The following is a 17,520-nucleotide window of genomic DNA, read 5'->3' as shown; positions in this document are numbered from 1 at the left end:
AAAAAATGCGGAACTTGAGCAAACGAACGTTACAGCGAACGATTAGCGAACAATTAACGATAATTTTAGGTTCAGATCTATATCAACGATTTTCCGATTGTTGCCTGCAATTACATAGAAGGATTATTGTTTAAATTCGAACGATTTAACGATTTTTTGCACGATAATCGTCCCGTGTAATAGGGCCCTTTGTCCTGCTTCACACACACCTTTTTAAAAATGTATTTATATATTTAATATTAAAATGCCTTATTGTTAATGAAATGATATACATTTTTTGTGTTTGCATTTCCCATGTCGCCGCCATATTTATTTATTTAGTTTGTCTGATGCTGCTGATAAGTTTTTTGGTGTTATATATGAATACATATGTTGTACATTGCTAATAGGTTACAAATTCTGATTTTAAAGCAAGTGTACCATCAGGTGCATGTGTGATGTCACCCCTGACCAGCCCCTCCAGCCTACATTACCATCTCCCTGTTATATATCTTTATTTGGACATTTAGGGAAGAATGAGGTGTGCTGCCTTGGGCGCCCTCTGATTTCTGCCAAAAGAACTGACATGTCAATTCTTTCGGCGGAGAGTGGAGGGTGCATGAGGCATTCTTTTCAATAGGACAGGCAGAACTCCACAAGAATTACTCAGTGTGAATGGGCCCTTACAGTGTTCTTTTACCTTATATCGAATACCCCTTTGACTGCATTGAGAATTCTGCTATAGTGTCAGTTAAAGGGGTAGTACGGCGCTAAACAATTATTCACTAAATAACACACATTACAAAGTTATACAACTTTGTAATGTATGTTATGTTAGTGAATCGCCCCCTTCCCCGTGTTTCCCTCCACCCGGAAGTGTAGTGCTCTATACATACCTGCTTCTTGCCAACCCCCATCCGCCATCTTGTGCCAATGATGTAATCTTCGGACGGACGGCCGAACCGCTCCGACCGTCCCTAGTGCCGGCCGCTCTCTGCCGCTACTCAGCTACTCAGCCGCACTACTCCTTTAACATATTCCAGCAACCCTTTCCAATTCTGTATTTTAACAGAATTGGTTAAAGTTGTTTGCATTCAAGAACTGTATAGTAGTGATATATGAGGAAAGTCACTAACCAGGATACAGTAAAGAACACAGCGTTGCATTATAGAAGCCCTGGTTTGCAGTTAAGCGGTCTGTCTGACAACAGATTTTATTGCTAAATAGCAGACTTGTGATTGCAGCTCTGGGCTATATTACGGTAATATACTAATAATATAAGAAATTATGGCAAAACCTTAAGGTTGTTCTTTTCCTTTGAAGATGCAAAATGAATTGGAAAACCAACAGCAGAAATATCTATTAAAGATTGAGGAAACTAAGAAACAACTTCATGAAGAAGCATATATGGAGCTAGAGATAGAGAGACAAAAACATGAGGAAATGTTAAAGAATTTTCAGAACAAGAATGACGCACTAGAAGGAAAGGTTAGTACTTCTCTTTCTATGATTCAATTTCTTCAATGCCAAATCCAGGGGTGTATGCTACTGACACACAGGGAAGTGCTCAGTATTTTTGATCTGCAAGATAAAAGTTTCCTTTCTTAATTTCCTGTGTTTTTTTTTTAGCTAACATGACCCTTGCTGTGGCCAAAATCACATTATAAACCAGCCTTATAGCTGACATTGTGGGCCCTTTTTTGTAGTACTCCTTTTTACAGGTCTGTAGAGCAGCATGTGAACCCAGTAAAATAATTTTAAAATAGTCAGTGCTTATTGAGTGTGTACAGTATATGAAGAGGGAGATGAAATGATGCACCTACAAATAATGGCATTAACTGTAAGTCCTGGGTCTCTGAGGAGCTATGAATAGCACTTCATAGCAGGTGGGGGCCGGCTCCAGTCAGCAGCTGGGCCTTTACCGTTAGGGCCGGTTCACACTGAGCAAACACGGCACAATTCCGCAGCGGAGCTCTCCGCCGCGGAATCCCGCCGTGCTCAGTGTGCTGCTTTGAGTGAATGGGAGAGCGCACACCTGTCCGCTCCCTCTCCTCTCCGCTCAAAGAATGAACATGTTCATTCTTCGAGCGGAGAGCGGCGGCAGCGGACAGGCGCGCGCTCTCCTATTCACTCAAAGCAGCACACTGAGCAAGTGTTTGTTCAGTGTGAATCGGCCCTTAATGTAAGGCTGCACCAATCACACTTTAGCCTGTCATTAACCCCTTAAATGCTGTGATCGCAGCGTTTCAGTGTAAGTAAAAGGAGCAGCTCCAGTGTGACAGTGTGTCCCAATCACTTTGACGGACCGAAGGTGGTCTCTTATCTTCCTCCATACGGTCCAATCGGTGATCTGCTCATTAAGTCTGCCACAGGCAGGCTCAATGAGCAGAGCGTCTATTACACTGATCAATGCGATGCCTATGGCATAGCAGTGATCAGTGTATGCAATCTAATGATTACATGTAAAAGTCCCCCAGGGGGACTTAAAATGTGTTTAAAAAAAAAAAAAATGTTTTTTAAAAAAACAAAAACAAAGTCTCTGCCCCAGTAAAGATTAAAATCACCTCCCTATCTCATTATATAAATGAAACATACAAAAATAGTTAAATAAATAAACATATTATATACAATAGTGTGCGTAATTGTCCAATCTATTAAAATATTTGTCATCCTGTAACAGCAAATGGCATAAACGAAAATAGGGAAAAAAGCACCAGGATTTTTTATTACACAATAGGACTATTTTATTAATAATTAATTGCAAAAAGAAAAAGGATTTCATAAAAAAATATATATATAACATTCGAGAATCTGTGTAAACCTGTCTATGGTTATGTTCGGACTGACCTATAGAATAATGGTATCATGTCGCTTTTACCATATAGTGCATTACGTAGAAACAGGAACCCCCCAAACGTTACCATATTGCATTCTTTTTTACAATTTCACCAATTTATATTTTCATAAATAATATTTTTGGGCTTCCATCATACATGTTATGGTAGAATAAAAGACGCTATTACAAAGTACACCTGTTCCTGAAAAAAATAAGCACTTACATGACCCTGTAGATAGAAAAATGAAAGTGCTAGAGCTCTTAGGAGAGGAGGAGGAAAAGGGCTTATTCCCACATCCCATATTTTACGGATGCTATGAACGAAGAAGCCCTGTAGTGGAGCGTTTCCCTGCCATGTTGTATCAGTATGCCGGGAGCAGGGAAACAGTCTGAATCTCCACAGAACTGTAGTGACACAACAGTGCTGCAGAGATTCAAAAAGTTTCCCAGCCCCCGCCACGATACTGTTACATTGTGCTGGACAGGGAAACAATCCACTACAGGGCTTCCCCATCTGTAGTATCCATAAAATGAGGGACGTGAAAATAAGTCCTAAGGGCTTTGCATATGATAGTATCAGTTGTAGAATGTGCCTATAAGAAGCTGACTATAGAACATGGAATAAAGAATTGATGTCCTCAAGCTACTATGAACATATTTGGATTTATTTCATATGTAACAATCATTGTACTTATTTATTAAATGTGCTTGTCAAATAGTATAAAAAGGAAATAAAGGAATAGTATGAAATAACCTGGATATGCAGTGGTTACAGTGAACATCTGTTTGTTGTCTAAAATAACTAAAAGGAAGTAATAAATAAAGTAAAGTGCAAAGAAGATGAGCGCCTCAGGTAAAATCATGGTTGGAGATTGCTGAAAAGTCTACAGAACACATGCTTAGACTTACAGCTGTTAAGACTTGATGTTGAAGTTGTCCATGTTCCAGTGTAACTATAGAATATTTCCAATAGTGGGCGTATTTCTTCATAAGTACCTTCAGCGGGTCCTGTAAAGGAGTAGTCCAGGACAAACCCCCTTTAGCTATAGCAGCCTCTCTGATGATGAACTAAATGCTGCCAACAGCTGTATATATTTCTTATAGCATGGAAGCCATTACAATCAGATGAGGTGTGAACTCCCTTAGTGGTTTCTAGGGCAGATGTAAACAGGCTATGTGGGACAGCCCTTTTATATGGTATGTCAACCATTGATTTACAGTTACAGTTTAAATATAGATTTAACCTAAATACAGAGTTGTATTACTTGTCTTGATCCTGAGTTACAGCCTGTAAACTCAGAGTTGCAATCTTTTTGTTGGATACATCTTACATGAGCTTTTGCCAAAACACAGTGGTCCAGAATTACTAAAGCATATTAGCCAGTTTTTGGCACACATTACTCCAGTTTTTGCAATAGGTTGGTCCCAGTGTGTTTTTGAAAGCAACCGTATAAACCAGTAGTAGTCAACCCAACATTTTGTGTGAGCATGACTCGCGTATAGCATTTCACACTGCTGTATTTGTGCTTGGCATATTTTTTAGATATTTCATTTATTTGAAGACTAGCTTGGACTTGGCAAAATATATATAGAGGCAACATAACTATATAACATAAAAAGGCACATGCATAGATGGATATATGCCAGTGGAAACATGGTGATGCAGACTGCACCGTTATATACATGCTCATTGCCAATTGATATAAACAGATTGTGTATTAAGTCCAGAACTGAAAAACCATATCACTGTGAATGAATAGTGAAGATGTAATGATGTTGGGTCTGTCCATATTGTAATTCTTTTAATATATGGCAGTATCTGTCTTTGTCTGCTAGTAACTGAGTTGGCATTGTGAAACGTTTATAACAATGATTTAGAAGGTTACTCATGAGATTCCTTTAATATGTCACTGGTTTCTGTTTCCTATTAACTACATGTGGTAAACCAGAATGCAGTTCCTTTATTGAATAGGGACCATCATTGTGTATTTAAGGATGGTCTCTTCTATTGTAGCCAGTGCAATTCTCGGCCTCTATAGTAACCTCTATAGGTGTTATAGATATTATAGCATTTAGCCTGTTTTATTTTCTCACCTAAAGAGTTTGTCCAACACAAACTATTAATCTATGCTGCTGCAGGGGCATAACAGTGCTACCTACTTACCTGTCCCGCTGCCGGGCCACCTGCTCTCAGCCGCTGTCTTCTTAGAAACATAGATACACAGAAGATTGTCAGCAGAAAAAGACCACTTGGTCATCTATTCTGCCCTTTTATTACTTCCCTTCTTATTATCTTAGAATAGGTATATGTTTATCCCAGGCATGTTTGCTTTCAGTTATTGTGTATTCACCTACCACATCTGCTGGAATTTGTTCCAAGCATCTACTACTTTTTTAGTAAAGCAATATTTTCTCATGTTACTTCTGATCTTTCCCCCATCTAACCTCTCACTGTGTCCTCTTGTTCTTGAGTTCAGTTTTTTTTTCTAAAAACACTTCCCTCCAGGACCTTATTTAGTCCTTTAACATACTTAAAGGTTTCCATCATGTCCCCCCTTTCTCTTCTTTCCTCCAGACTATACAGATTCAAATTCTTAAGTCTTTCTGATAAGAATTTTTTTTCACAACAACCACTGATAAGTATATAGCACTATGGGGGAGATTTATCAGACTGGCGTAAAATAGAATTGTCTCAGTTGCCCCTAGCAAACAATCAGGTTCCACTTTTCATTGATCACAGGTCCTTTGGAAAATGAAAGGTGGAATCTGATTTGTCTTAGTTGCCCCTAGTAACCATTCTATTTTACACCAGTTTGATAAATCTTCCCCTATATGTTATGTTATGCACTCGTCACCCTGTTGCTCTCCTTCTACCTCTTTTGGTAGGTACAAATTTCTACATACCAGGAATGCACCACAGTACCTGCCATTATAAAGACAGTCTGACACAGTGGGCACACATCTAGCCATCACAATTTGGTCCTTGTCAAAGTCACTCTAACCTTTACACTTTAACATTTGTTTAGTTAACACACCAACTTTAAGAGCTGACTGCTCACTTGCTGCCTAATATACCCTATCCCTTGACAGTCGCCATTATCACAAGAAATTCTGTGGTCTTTATATCACCTTTTTTAATGTTATGGTTGATCAAGTACTTCTGGTTGTTTCCTGCCCCTATGGTATATTCATTGGCAGTACTTATCAGAGCTTGGCCACTGCTGTACACCTTTAATCTTATCAAAGCCTTGAACAACAAAATAAATGAGATCAGTGGGCTTTGAATTGATGCAGAGAGGCGTGCAGCCCTGGTTTGTATAGGAAGATTAAAAGGCTAGAAAGTTCACATAATTGTAATTTCTTTATCCATTATGAGGAAATCGTGAGTTTGTAAAATGTTTCCCCAAAGTCATGAAAATAGATGCTTGAGTTGTTTGCGTCTGACAAGGTGTTAAAAATTCATTTCAGCTATTTCCTAAGGATACTTGTACGTGTGCAGTTATTTTCGTGTACTTTCTGAAGTCAAAACCAGGTGTGGATCATAAAAAGGAAAAAACAGTAAAGGACAGATATTTTTTCCTCTTCTTTAAATCCACTCCTGGTTTTGGCATCAAAACTGCATAAAGAAAACCTGCTGGTGTAGAGGCAGCCTAAAGCCTGCATACACTGCCAATTATCTTTTCTTTTTGCTTGTTTCCCTGTTTCCCAGTGATTGTTACAGTAATTGCCTTGTGCGAAAGCAGGAAAATCTCACACCATAGAAGTAGATCTCAACTGATCATTCTGCCATACAAATCTTTAATATCCCAACCGTGTTTCATCTGCCATTAATTTATATATAGATAGATATAGATATATAGATAGATATATCGGGTACTAAAAGTATTCTGACACCTTTAAATTTTTGCAGCCATTTACTAAGTTCAAAAAAGTATTTGTTTTTTTTTGTGCTCATTAATGTACTCTCTGCACCCCATCTTGGCAGAAAAAAAAAGAAATGTAGATTGGGCTGACAGTTCATCTTCGAAAAAGACAATGACCCTAAGCACACAGCTATCTTCGAAAAAGACAATGACCCTAAGCACACAGCTAACAGTGCGGCGGTTAACAATTATTCACAGAATAACACACATTACAAAGTTATACAACTTTGTAATGTATGTTATGTCTGTGAATGGCCCCCTTCCCCGTGTCCCACCACCCCCACCCGTGTACCCGGAAGTGTGGTGCGCTATACATACCTGTCAAGTGCCGACTCGTCTCCGATCTTCAGTCTGCTATGTCGTCTTCGGAAGGCCCGGCCGAATCCCTCCGAGCGTCCTGAGTGCCGTCATCAGCTGCTCAGCCGTGATTGGCTGAGCCAAACTGTGCTCAGCCAGTCGCGGCTGAGCATCTGATGACGCTGAAGAGGGCGGCCGGCACTCAGGACGCTCGGAGGGATTCGGCCGGGCCTTCCGAAGACGACATAGCAGACTGAAGATCGGAGACGAGTCGGCAAGTGACAGGTATGTATAGCGCACCACACTTCCGGGTACACGGGTGGGGGTGGTGGGACACGGGGAAGGGGGCCATTCACAGACATAACATACATTACAAAGTTGTATAACTTTGTAATGTGTGTTGTTCTGTGAATAATTGTTTACCGACGCACTACCCCTTTAAGAAGTCCACTTTCTAAACTAAGGAATGATAAGAAACATTCTATTTTTTATGTTAAAGGGGTCCAGCACACATTAGGGCTATCTCAAGTAGGCTCAAGTTGAGCCTTTCTGAAATACAGAGTTGGGCTGGGTTCACACACAGTATATTTCAGTCAGTATTTGGTCAGTATTTTGCAACCTGAATCAGGAGTGGATTAAAAGGCTCTTTTCACACAATGTTGAAATTGAGTGAATGGCCGCCATATAACGGTAAATAACTGCCATTATTTCAATATAACAGCCGTTGTTTTAAAATAACAGTAAATATTTGCCATTAAATGGCGGCCATCCACTCAATTTCTACATTGTGTGAACAGAGCCTTTCTGTATTTTCAATCCACACCTCGTTTTGGTTGCAACATGAGGATCACAATACTGACTGAAATATACTGTGTGTGAACCCAGCCTTGGAGTAAAAATCTCAGTAGATGTGTTCCAGAGTTCCTAGAGCCCTTTCACAGTATCCACATATACTTTAATAAGAGCGACAGCTTGAATGTAAGAAGGCCTTAGAATTATACCAACTGGTTAGCATCCTATATATTCTTGTAATCAGAAAATTTGTGGGTTAAAAAACAAAAAAAAAAACTATTCCGGTTATAAACCCAAAAGATTTTTTTTATTCTTTCTTTCACCATAGTCCCTTAAAAACGTCAAAAGGCTTCAGTTATATTAGTAGCAAAGAATAAGGGTGGAGACATTGGTGCTCCTCAGTGGAATCTAGACACTTGGATAATATGAATAAACGTTCACTTTATTTACAGGGTTATTAGCTATAATGCATTTTAGTGTTGTGCTTCTAAATCCCCCATACTTGATTACAGTGAACCAGAAACTTCAAAGGATACATATGAACGGACTCCTACTCTTGGAAATCTCTGGGCCCCAAACTATCTGAAGTAAAACTCATTACATAAGATGGAGAGCATAAAAAGATTTGCTATGCTGCAGCCTTGTGTCTAAATAAAAAAAAAAAACTTTCCCCTCATCATTCTGCACCATAACGACAAAGTGAATACATTTGCCCAGATTTTCTAAAACTGAGTGCAAACAGAGGGCCCTATTACATGAAATGATAATAGACCGAATCAAGCCGATTGTGCCAATTATCGTTCCGTGTAATAGAAAGAACAATCAGCTGATGAAACGATCATCAGCTTGATCGATTCTTTAGGTCCAAACCTAAATTCATCAGGCGTGCATTGCTATGTGTAATAGCAATGTGCGGCCAAGGTCTGATGATTGTAGTATAAAATTATAAAGTAATAACTCACCTTACCACGTGTCCTTGGAGGCCTTCCCCGGTTTCTGCAGCTCGGCCTTCTCTGCACTGACAAGCCACTGGCCGCTCAGCCAATTACAGGCTGAGACAGGCTGCCGGCTGCTCAGTCAATCACTGGCCGAGACAGGCCACGGCCTGTGATTGGCTAAGCGGCTGGTGGCCTGTCCCCCCTTACTGCCCTTACTACCCTTACTTACTACCCTTACTTACTACCCTTAAAGAAAGTTGATATACAAACAAAGAAGAACATATTTAATTGAAGTTATGTTACAAAGTAGTGAAACTTTATTAAAGCAATGTATTAAAAAAACAAAATAAATATTCTCTGGAGTACTTTCGGCCCAGTATTGTGTACAGGGCACTTTGAATCATGTTTTCATTAAAAATATCTCTGTAGCTGGCGCTTTCCCTAATGACTGAGCAGTCTCCCTGTTCGAACCTCTGAAAACGCCCCACAGTACACTGCCGCCACCACCACCACCACCATGCTGCACTGTAAGGATGGTTATGGGCAGGTGATCAGTGCTGCCTGATTTCCTCCAGGCATAATGTTTAGAATGGAGGTCAAAAACTTCAATCTTACTTTCATAAGACTACAGAGCCTGGTTTTCACAGCCTGAAGGCCTTTTTGTATAGAATCAGGCGCTTAGCTGAGTGTGCCTTCCTTCTCCCTCTAGTGTTTGGGGTTTAGGGGCTGAACCCCCCCCCCATCAACTTTTACTCTCTATGTAAGTCCAGATTCACACATTCCATATACTGTCCATAATTCATTATGATGCAGTGAGCTCTGAAAAAGTCAGCTATGCAGAGATGGATGATGGACGATGTGCCAGAAGGTCTGAAGCCCGTTCTTTAGCACATTGTCCGTATATCCGGACCATGCATGGAACATGTGAATCTGGCCTTATTCTACATTTTATATAAATGAGATACATTTCAGTCAGTGAGGTAAAAAATAAAGGAAATACTGGTTGCCTAGAAATGTGAATGATCAACTTTCTAAAATGAACGGCTTGGGTAATAACAATACTTCTAATATACCTTCATTACAGAATTGTAGTATTGTAGCACATGTGTGATTGATGTTTGCAGGGTAGTGATTGCTCCGCCATCTCTTCCTCATCTCTAACCTTATTTTTGGCTCCTCTTGTAATCAGCCTCTGCGCTCTTCCAGTGACCTACTGTTCTGCAATTCTCTATTTGCGTGTTCGCACTTTTCATTCAGCTCATTCTCTAGAGAATTCAATCATCAGTCTTGTTATTATCATTACTGTGTCGCTCTTTGTCTTTACTCTGCTTGCTTTTCCACATCTACCTTCATTACGCAGAATGTTCTTTTCTTAATGTCAGTTTTATCCTGCCTCGTGCTAGTTATTGTATTGTCTTCATTTCTGATCATCAACATTTTGTTGCCTACAATTTATGTCCATGCTAGTATATCATCCCATGGTGTCATTACATAACAAAGTAACATGATAACAGTGTTATCATATAAGAGGTTTTCCAATAACATGAAATGATGGCATATCCTGATCAGTGGGTGCCGTCTCAGTGGGTGTTCTGGTATCCCACAATGGGCAGGCAGGGGGTGCTCAGGGGCCTTCTCCCACGCCTCATTTATCATGTGTAGATTTGGTACGCCGGGCGCAGCTTTGGGCGCCCGGTCGATTCACTAGGAGGCGTGCGCCTGGATGTGGAAAAGGGGGTGGGGCATAATTAAAATTAATCCCCCATAGTTTCGTATTTTGCAGTGGACAAAATATGGATGACAGATGCAAGCATTAAAAATCACTTGTTCAAATAAAAAGATAAATAGAACTGCATCATTGCTATATTCGTTGGGGTATGTGAACATACACCAACAATTGCTACTATAATAGAGTGGCCTACAGATTCTGTGGTCTGCACCTCCACATGGACCGCAATGATACTTATGTGGAAAGAATGTTACCATGAGAACATGCACCATGCATTAACCTACAAGTCACCTTTAGGCTATGTTCTCACAACGTCTTTACATGAAAAACTTTTGATGAAGACAGACATCCGTCTTTATCAAAAGACAGACTTTTTCACGTAAAAACGACGTCGTGGGAACATAGCCTGACATTTGCAGGCTCACAAGGTCAACCTCCTGACCCGTCCCTAAACCTAAGCACTGGGAACTGATGCTGACGAATATCATTCACATTTTTCCCTTTTCTCAGCTGGGCAGTACATACAGGCCCGTATCTGCCATGAGGCGAGGTGAAGTGTTCGCCTCAGGCGGCAGATAACACAGCCTTTGAGGGGGGCGGCATCAGTGTCCTGTGTCCTTATCATTACAACTAGTTACGGCTCAGTGCCCAGCCGTGTTTCCTGCCAGTTTCCTCATGAGAAGCGCTGAGGAGGCACTGGAAGCCTCGTATTCACATTAGACATAGATATAGTGTTTCCTGCTGTTAACCCTTTCAATAATGCAGAGTTATTATACTCTGCATCACTTACACACTGTAGAAAAGAAAAAGTTAGCAGCAGCGGGGACGCTATATTATGTCTTCTCTGCACGGCCGACCTCCGAGCTGACCTCAGCATAGTGCAAGAGCAGGAGAAGAGGCATAAAAGTCATGTTCTGCTCTGCTGTTAACTCTTTCTGTATTACAGAATGTAAGTGATGCACAGTAATACTCTACATTCTACAGTACTGAAAGAGTTAACAGAGCAGCCCGTTTTATGGCTCTTCTCCGGCTCCTGAGGTCAGAGGTCAGCAGTTGTAGATTGTTGTTTGTTTTGAAGCTCCCAGGGGGCCCATGGTGGCTCAAACAGTTAAAAAATCTGGTCATTGCACAGAGCACACTGTTATCTATAGTGCTGTCCCATACACACTGCGACGCTGCACTGTGCCTGTCCTGGATCTTCTCTCCCTGACTATTGCTCTGAGGGGGGGGGGGGGGGGGGGGCGCTTTGTCAGTTTTCGCCTCAGGCGGCAGAAAAGCTAGAATTGGCCCTGAGTACATATCTACACTGGGAGCTATCAATCAGCTGTATCTAAATCTATTTTATTCCAATGTATTACAGATACCTGCACTTATATCCAAAGCATGTGATGAACTGCACACAGAGGTGAACATGCTGGAAAAGAAGTTACAGGAGGCTCAGACAAGACTTATGGAGAGAGATCACGCTAAAGATTCTGAGGTCGCAAACCTAAAGAAAATAGTTTCTGAGCTGGAACTTCAATTAAAAAGAGAACAAAACCACAATATCTCTGTGTTGGAAGAAATGAGAAAAGACATCCAAATAAAAGCTGAGAAACTGAAAGAGCTGAACTTAAACTGTGCAGAGCTGAGACACCACCTGGATCAGGCCAAGCAAGAGGTAAAGTGTTCTTATCGCTGCTCGTAACCACATGCTACACGCTGGGCCCTGAGGGGACCCTGTAGTTTCCATGGCTCATGAATCTGTGATATTGATCTGAGTCATTTAACGGATGCATGCATACAGCAGATCAAATGAATGGTAATAATGAATGTGACTAATCTTTTTTGAAAACTGATCAAATTGACAAGATGCAGGACTGTAACTAGAAAAGGCTGTGCTCCTAAATTACACTAACACTAGGACATTGGGCATCGAGCCAGCAGGGCCTTAGATACAGAGCATCAGCAGTTCATTGTACTGTGCAAGGATGGTCAGAATCCCAACATCCCCGCTGATCAGCTACGAGTGCTACAGCCTCTTAGTGTTTAATGCTGCTCATGCTTTCCATCACCATATTTTTCATACTTGCAATGCAAGGTGCTGCAGTATTGTCTTATTCAAATGAACAGGGCAGTACTGAGGTACTTTGCATTTCTGCTGCCAAAAATACAGTGATGAGATAAGCAGCATTAAAAATTGAGGAGGCTGCAGCAGTCGAATGAGGCCTGACAATCAGTTTTAAAAGCCCAGATAATGCCTTTGATTGTAAAAGAAAAAAGAAAAGGCCCAATTCAAACTACGTTTTGGTGTATACACTGGGTGGAGTCCCAGACTACCATCAGCCAATGGGCACATAGCAATAGCTATCCTGTGTTGAAAGCATGTTGATGTGTAAGGGTCCTATTCCACGGAGTGATAATCGGCCGAATTGGCCCCATTTGGCCGATTATCGTTCCGTGGAATAAAGACAACGATCAGCTGATGATCATGTCATCGGTTTATTGTTTATTTAGGATCAAACCTAAAATCATCGGGCACCGACCGCGCACAGCAGCAGCTTCGGTGCAGCCTGTCTGAGCTGACAGACCGCTCAGCCAATCACTGGCCAGGACCGCCCCGGCCAGTGATTGGCTGAGTGGTCTGTCAGCTCAGACTGGCCGCTCAAAAGCTGCTGCTGCGCGCGGGATCGAGAGGAAGAAGGAGGGCAAATGAAGACCTGCAACAGGTTTAGGTAAAGTATGGCATTTAAACAAGGGCTGCAAGGACATTGATAACGATGTCCCTGCAGCCCTCGCTAAATGATTATCGGCCATGTAATAGGCCCATTAGACGAGCACCGATCTAGCAGATCGGCGCTCGTTTACATTATTGATTGGGCCTGTGGAATAGTACCCTAACTAATGTATGGCCTAGTGCATACCGTACATCAGTTGCACATCAACATCCTTTCAAACGTCATGTGAATAGGGCAAAACGCAGATTTAGAATTATGACTACATTTTTACATTTACATTTTTTTTGTAAATCTTAAGACATTTTTTTTACAGTTTATTTTATTTTTACTGTAATGAAAGAGTTTTCAACAATGACTTCAGTTAGTTTCCAATCAGTAGAAAAGACATATGAAACACCATTCTACATGTTAGCAACTAGAATAAAAGAAGATTGGGGGAGATTTATCAAAGGGTGTAAAATTAAGACTGGTGCAAACTGGCCACAACAACTACAGCTCAGCTTCCAGCTCTGGTAAAATAATAACAGAGCTGTGATTGGTTGCTGTTGGCAGTTTGCACTAGCCTAAATTTTACACCCTTTGATAAATCTCCCCCATTGTTTTGATCACAAATGGTCAGGAGATTCTAACAGTAAGGAAAAGTTTACATTTTCCATCAAGAATAGATTTCATTGGAACTAATGTTTGAAAAGTGTTTCAGTGGGTGACATTATGCAACTTATCCATAACTGCTAACCACTATATAGTAACATTTAGGAGACTCTCCTCCCAAAAAAGGGGTGTGCAGAGTGTGTGCTGGTGCCTGGTGTGGCTCCATTTTGCAACTCCAGCTCCATATCTGACTGTTTTCCCTCGTTGGAGTGCTTCTGATTGACATCACCGCCATCAGTGCGCCAGTGAGGCAGGGCACAGAATAAGCAGGAATGGGGTACCAGGTGGGAACTCCACAGTAACAGGATACTTATGAAAGATTAGTAGCTAGACTGATGGCCTGCACATCCACTCACATTCCCTTCTGGCCCATGCTCCTTCTGCTGCTTCCTCTGACATTGTCCCCACAGGAGATATTAATCACTTTCTGCAATGGGATCCACTTCCGCTAATAATTGGCATGGCAGGTATCTCAGAGAAAGCAGCAGTGAGCAGCCGGGACTAGGTGCTGCCAGGGATCAAGACAGGTAAGTATGCTTGCTTTTATATATTTAATGCACCCTCAGTCCTCTGTAAAATAAACAAACAAACAAACAAACAAACAAGGAACAAATAAAGGCATCCTGTAGCCTACATTAAAAATTAAAAATGGCCTAAGACATATTTAGTCCATGTTATCAGCATATATAGCATACTGGGAATAGTAAACAGACACGGAAAGAGGAAGTAAAGGACAGAAATGGGGAAGGGAGGCAGTAACATCTTTTTTACACAATTATGAAAGTTCATTATTCATGACCGGGCTACACGCTAGGGCCCAGATTTATCAAAGGGTGTAAAATAGACATTGGTGTAAACAGCCCACAGCAGCCAATCACAGCTCAGCTTTCATTTTACCAGAGCTAAAAGCTGAGCTGTGATTGGTTGCTGTGGTCAGTTTACACCAGTGTATATTTACACCCTTTAATAAAACTGGGCCTAGGACTACAAATAAAAATGAGAGGAATAGGGATATTACTACATTTTATTGTAGAAAGTTGTCACCTATATCGCCTATGTTCCCTTAAACTTAAAGTTCGGGTAACCATTTATATCAGGATTCAGTTCATCCTATTAAACATCAATCACTTGTGCAAAAAACTGATCCCCCACTTGTGTGGGACAACTATCTATGGAAAGATGAGTTAAGCTGGAACAGTTTAGTCCCTTTATGTCTTAAGTGCAAATACAGTATTACACTTACGGTAGTTATGGTTGCACAGAATGCTGGGAAAACAAGTTAGAAAAGAGTGTGCACAATATGTAAATCATTCACCAAAAGTGGGCAGAGCTAGGGCTGATGTCATATGTCTTGTGAGATGTCAGTTAAGGTGGAAAGGGGGTACACACCGCCATGACACTTCACCAGCACCACCCAGATGACACTGCATTGTTTTATGTTTTCTTATTAACAGAGGCATGTTTACATTACATTATAGCACTATAACATCATCGCATTGTTTTACTCTCTGAAAATCTAGTGATAGGTTCCCTTTAACCAGATGCAAACAGTTATGAGTCAAAGTTCAAGTCTGAGAAATAGCTTAGGAGAACAAAAATAAAGTTTTAGATTGCAGTAGTGATCCCAAAAGAACATGAGCCATACAGCAGCTCTGCACAGAGGAGGCTTATATCTCTCAAATGTGATATTAAAGTCTGGTTTCATGTCATAGGAAGCATTTTCTTACAATTTTTAGCTGCTAAACCAGTTCTTTCTTTTTTCTCATGGATGATATGTGTGATGGGTGATACTTAACTCCCTGAAATAAAGGATGTTTATTAAGTTCTCCTCTGTTCCTTATAGCACTCTGTCAGTGTGCATTCTAGGACAAATAAAATAGGGTTACATCTGAAATATACTTTTTCACCGCACTGTGTATGAATGCTGTATATGTAACATGAGGAAATATTATACTTTGCTGCTATTACTACTAACTACTATAAATATACTGTTCTTAGCTAATTAGGTTCCTCTTTTTAGATTGAATTCCTTAAGGAAACAGTGCGCATGGAGTGTGAAGAACGCTATGAACTTACCGAAGCCTTGACATTGACCAAACAACAACTGCTTGAAATAAAAAGAGTCAGTTTAAACTTCCCAGTGTCGCAAAGGCCATTTACTCCAGACAAGACAGCTTCATTACACAACACAACCGGTGCACAGAAGAAACCTCCTCCAAATAGTAATGGAAGCAAACTACTGGGCTTATCTGGAACATATGGGTCTGCCAGTGCCCCCAACTATAACAAGCTCAGGCAAAGTAGTGGTAGTAGCCTACCTATGCTCCAATCCCCACACCCTCCAAAGGAGAGGACATCTTCACTGACTGATACAAGGCATAAAATTACTGCTGTTCTCAGGAGGAATTCTACTCAGCCTTAGAACAGACTAGGGTCGCCTGAGGATATGCCTGAGCACCTCGGAAAATAGTTTTTCCTGAATTAGTAATGGACTTAGTACTGGCTGCAGAAGGTAGAATGTATTTATTGATACAATAGTGTTCTATTCCAGTCACAATGAGCGATATAATAAAAGTACAGAGGGCATTCATCATAGTACACATGTTGTTGTGCATAGCTGTAGTCACTGTACCACATTTTGGGGGCATTTACCTAGCTGTATTTATGAACAGTGTTGGGCACTTATAGTATTCGTAGTGAATACAGACTAGGGTCAGCTCACCACCATGTGTCCATACAAAGACCAAAGGAATTAAGTCTTAAGATGTCTATACACCTTATACTTAAGTTGACTAATAACCCGTCACCCATAATGTCAGTGGAAATAAGGGTTTGGCATGATGTATTAGGATGAGCTGGTATCAGAGCAGTTTGACGCCTCCCCATAGAGAGCACAGTAAAGTTCAGCTGTGCTGAACATTCATGTGTATGGGGAGGAAGAAGAAGAGAACTGTCGGCCAAATAGTAGTTCAGTCAGGGGCGGATTAACTTTACCATAGGCCCCGGGCTGTTCACCAAGCCTGGGCCTTCCACATCCCACTGTAACCACGGGCGCACTAGCGTGGTGTTCATAGTACATAGTACATGTGTATATACTTTAATAGCTTAAATGATAGGGGCTTTCAGCCATGACTTCTGCCTCCAGTATATTGGTTTGGTGATCACTTATAGCATTCTGTCTTGTGACTGTTCAAAGCAAAAACAGACCGAGGGAAACTAAGGAGTCTAATTTGTGTAACTTCTAATGAGGATTGGTGTATATTTTGTTTCAATATCTTATGACTGATTTATTATAATGAAGCATTGTCATAGTGAATGCATTTAAGTAAAAAGTCCCAAGGAAAGCCACAAAATTGTATAAAAAAGTATAAAATTGCCCAAACAAATTCACCTGATACTGACCAGGCGTAGGCCTGCACAAGTTTGTGTGACTTTTTTTAAAAAGTCTGAAATTATAAATGTGCTAATGTGAACTTTGGGGTGAATATTCAAAACAGGCAGATTTTAAAAAAAAGTCACATCTAAAAAATATTTACCCATAGAATACTGGTTCAAAAATAGAACTTAATAGAACCAAAAATGGGTGGAAAATCCAACTATTCACCTTAAAAAAGGCGCAAAGCCTTTGATAAATTTTCCCCAAAGTTCCTTAGGAGAG

General features: G+C 40.7%; 1 protein-coding gene across 3 annotated transcripts in view; it reads left to right on the top strand.

The window, feature by feature from the left end:
* Window positions 1-17,061, top strand: part of LEKR1 (leucine, glutamate and lysine rich 1) — a 122,879-nt gene extending 105,818 nt beyond the window's left edge. For all 3 annotated transcript variants that reach the window (XM_069975295.1, XM_069975293.1, XM_069975296.1), the window contains 3 exons: window positions 1,303-1,467; window positions 11,855-12,154; window positions 15,883-17,061. In XM_069975295.1, the coding sequence (XP_069831396.1) occupies window positions 1,303-1,467; window positions 11,855-12,154; window positions 15,883-16,284 (867 nt within the window). In that variant the 3' untranslated portion in view covers window positions 16,285-17,061. The remainder of the gene's footprint in view (window positions 1-1,302; window positions 1,468-11,854; window positions 12,155-15,882) is intronic.
* Window positions 17,062-17,520: the final 459 nt, after the last annotated feature.

The sequence above is a fragment of the Dendropsophus ebraccatus genome, chromosome 6 (assembly GCF_027789765.1).
Source record: "Dendropsophus ebraccatus isolate aDenEbr1 chromosome 6, aDenEbr1.pat, whole genome shotgun sequence".
Lineage (NCBI taxonomy): Eukaryota > Metazoa > Chordata > Amphibia > Anura > Hylidae > Dendropsophus > Dendropsophus ebraccatus.
The sequence above is the reverse complement of the archived record's forward strand: the minus strand, read 5'-3'. Positions and strand labels throughout refer to the sequence as shown.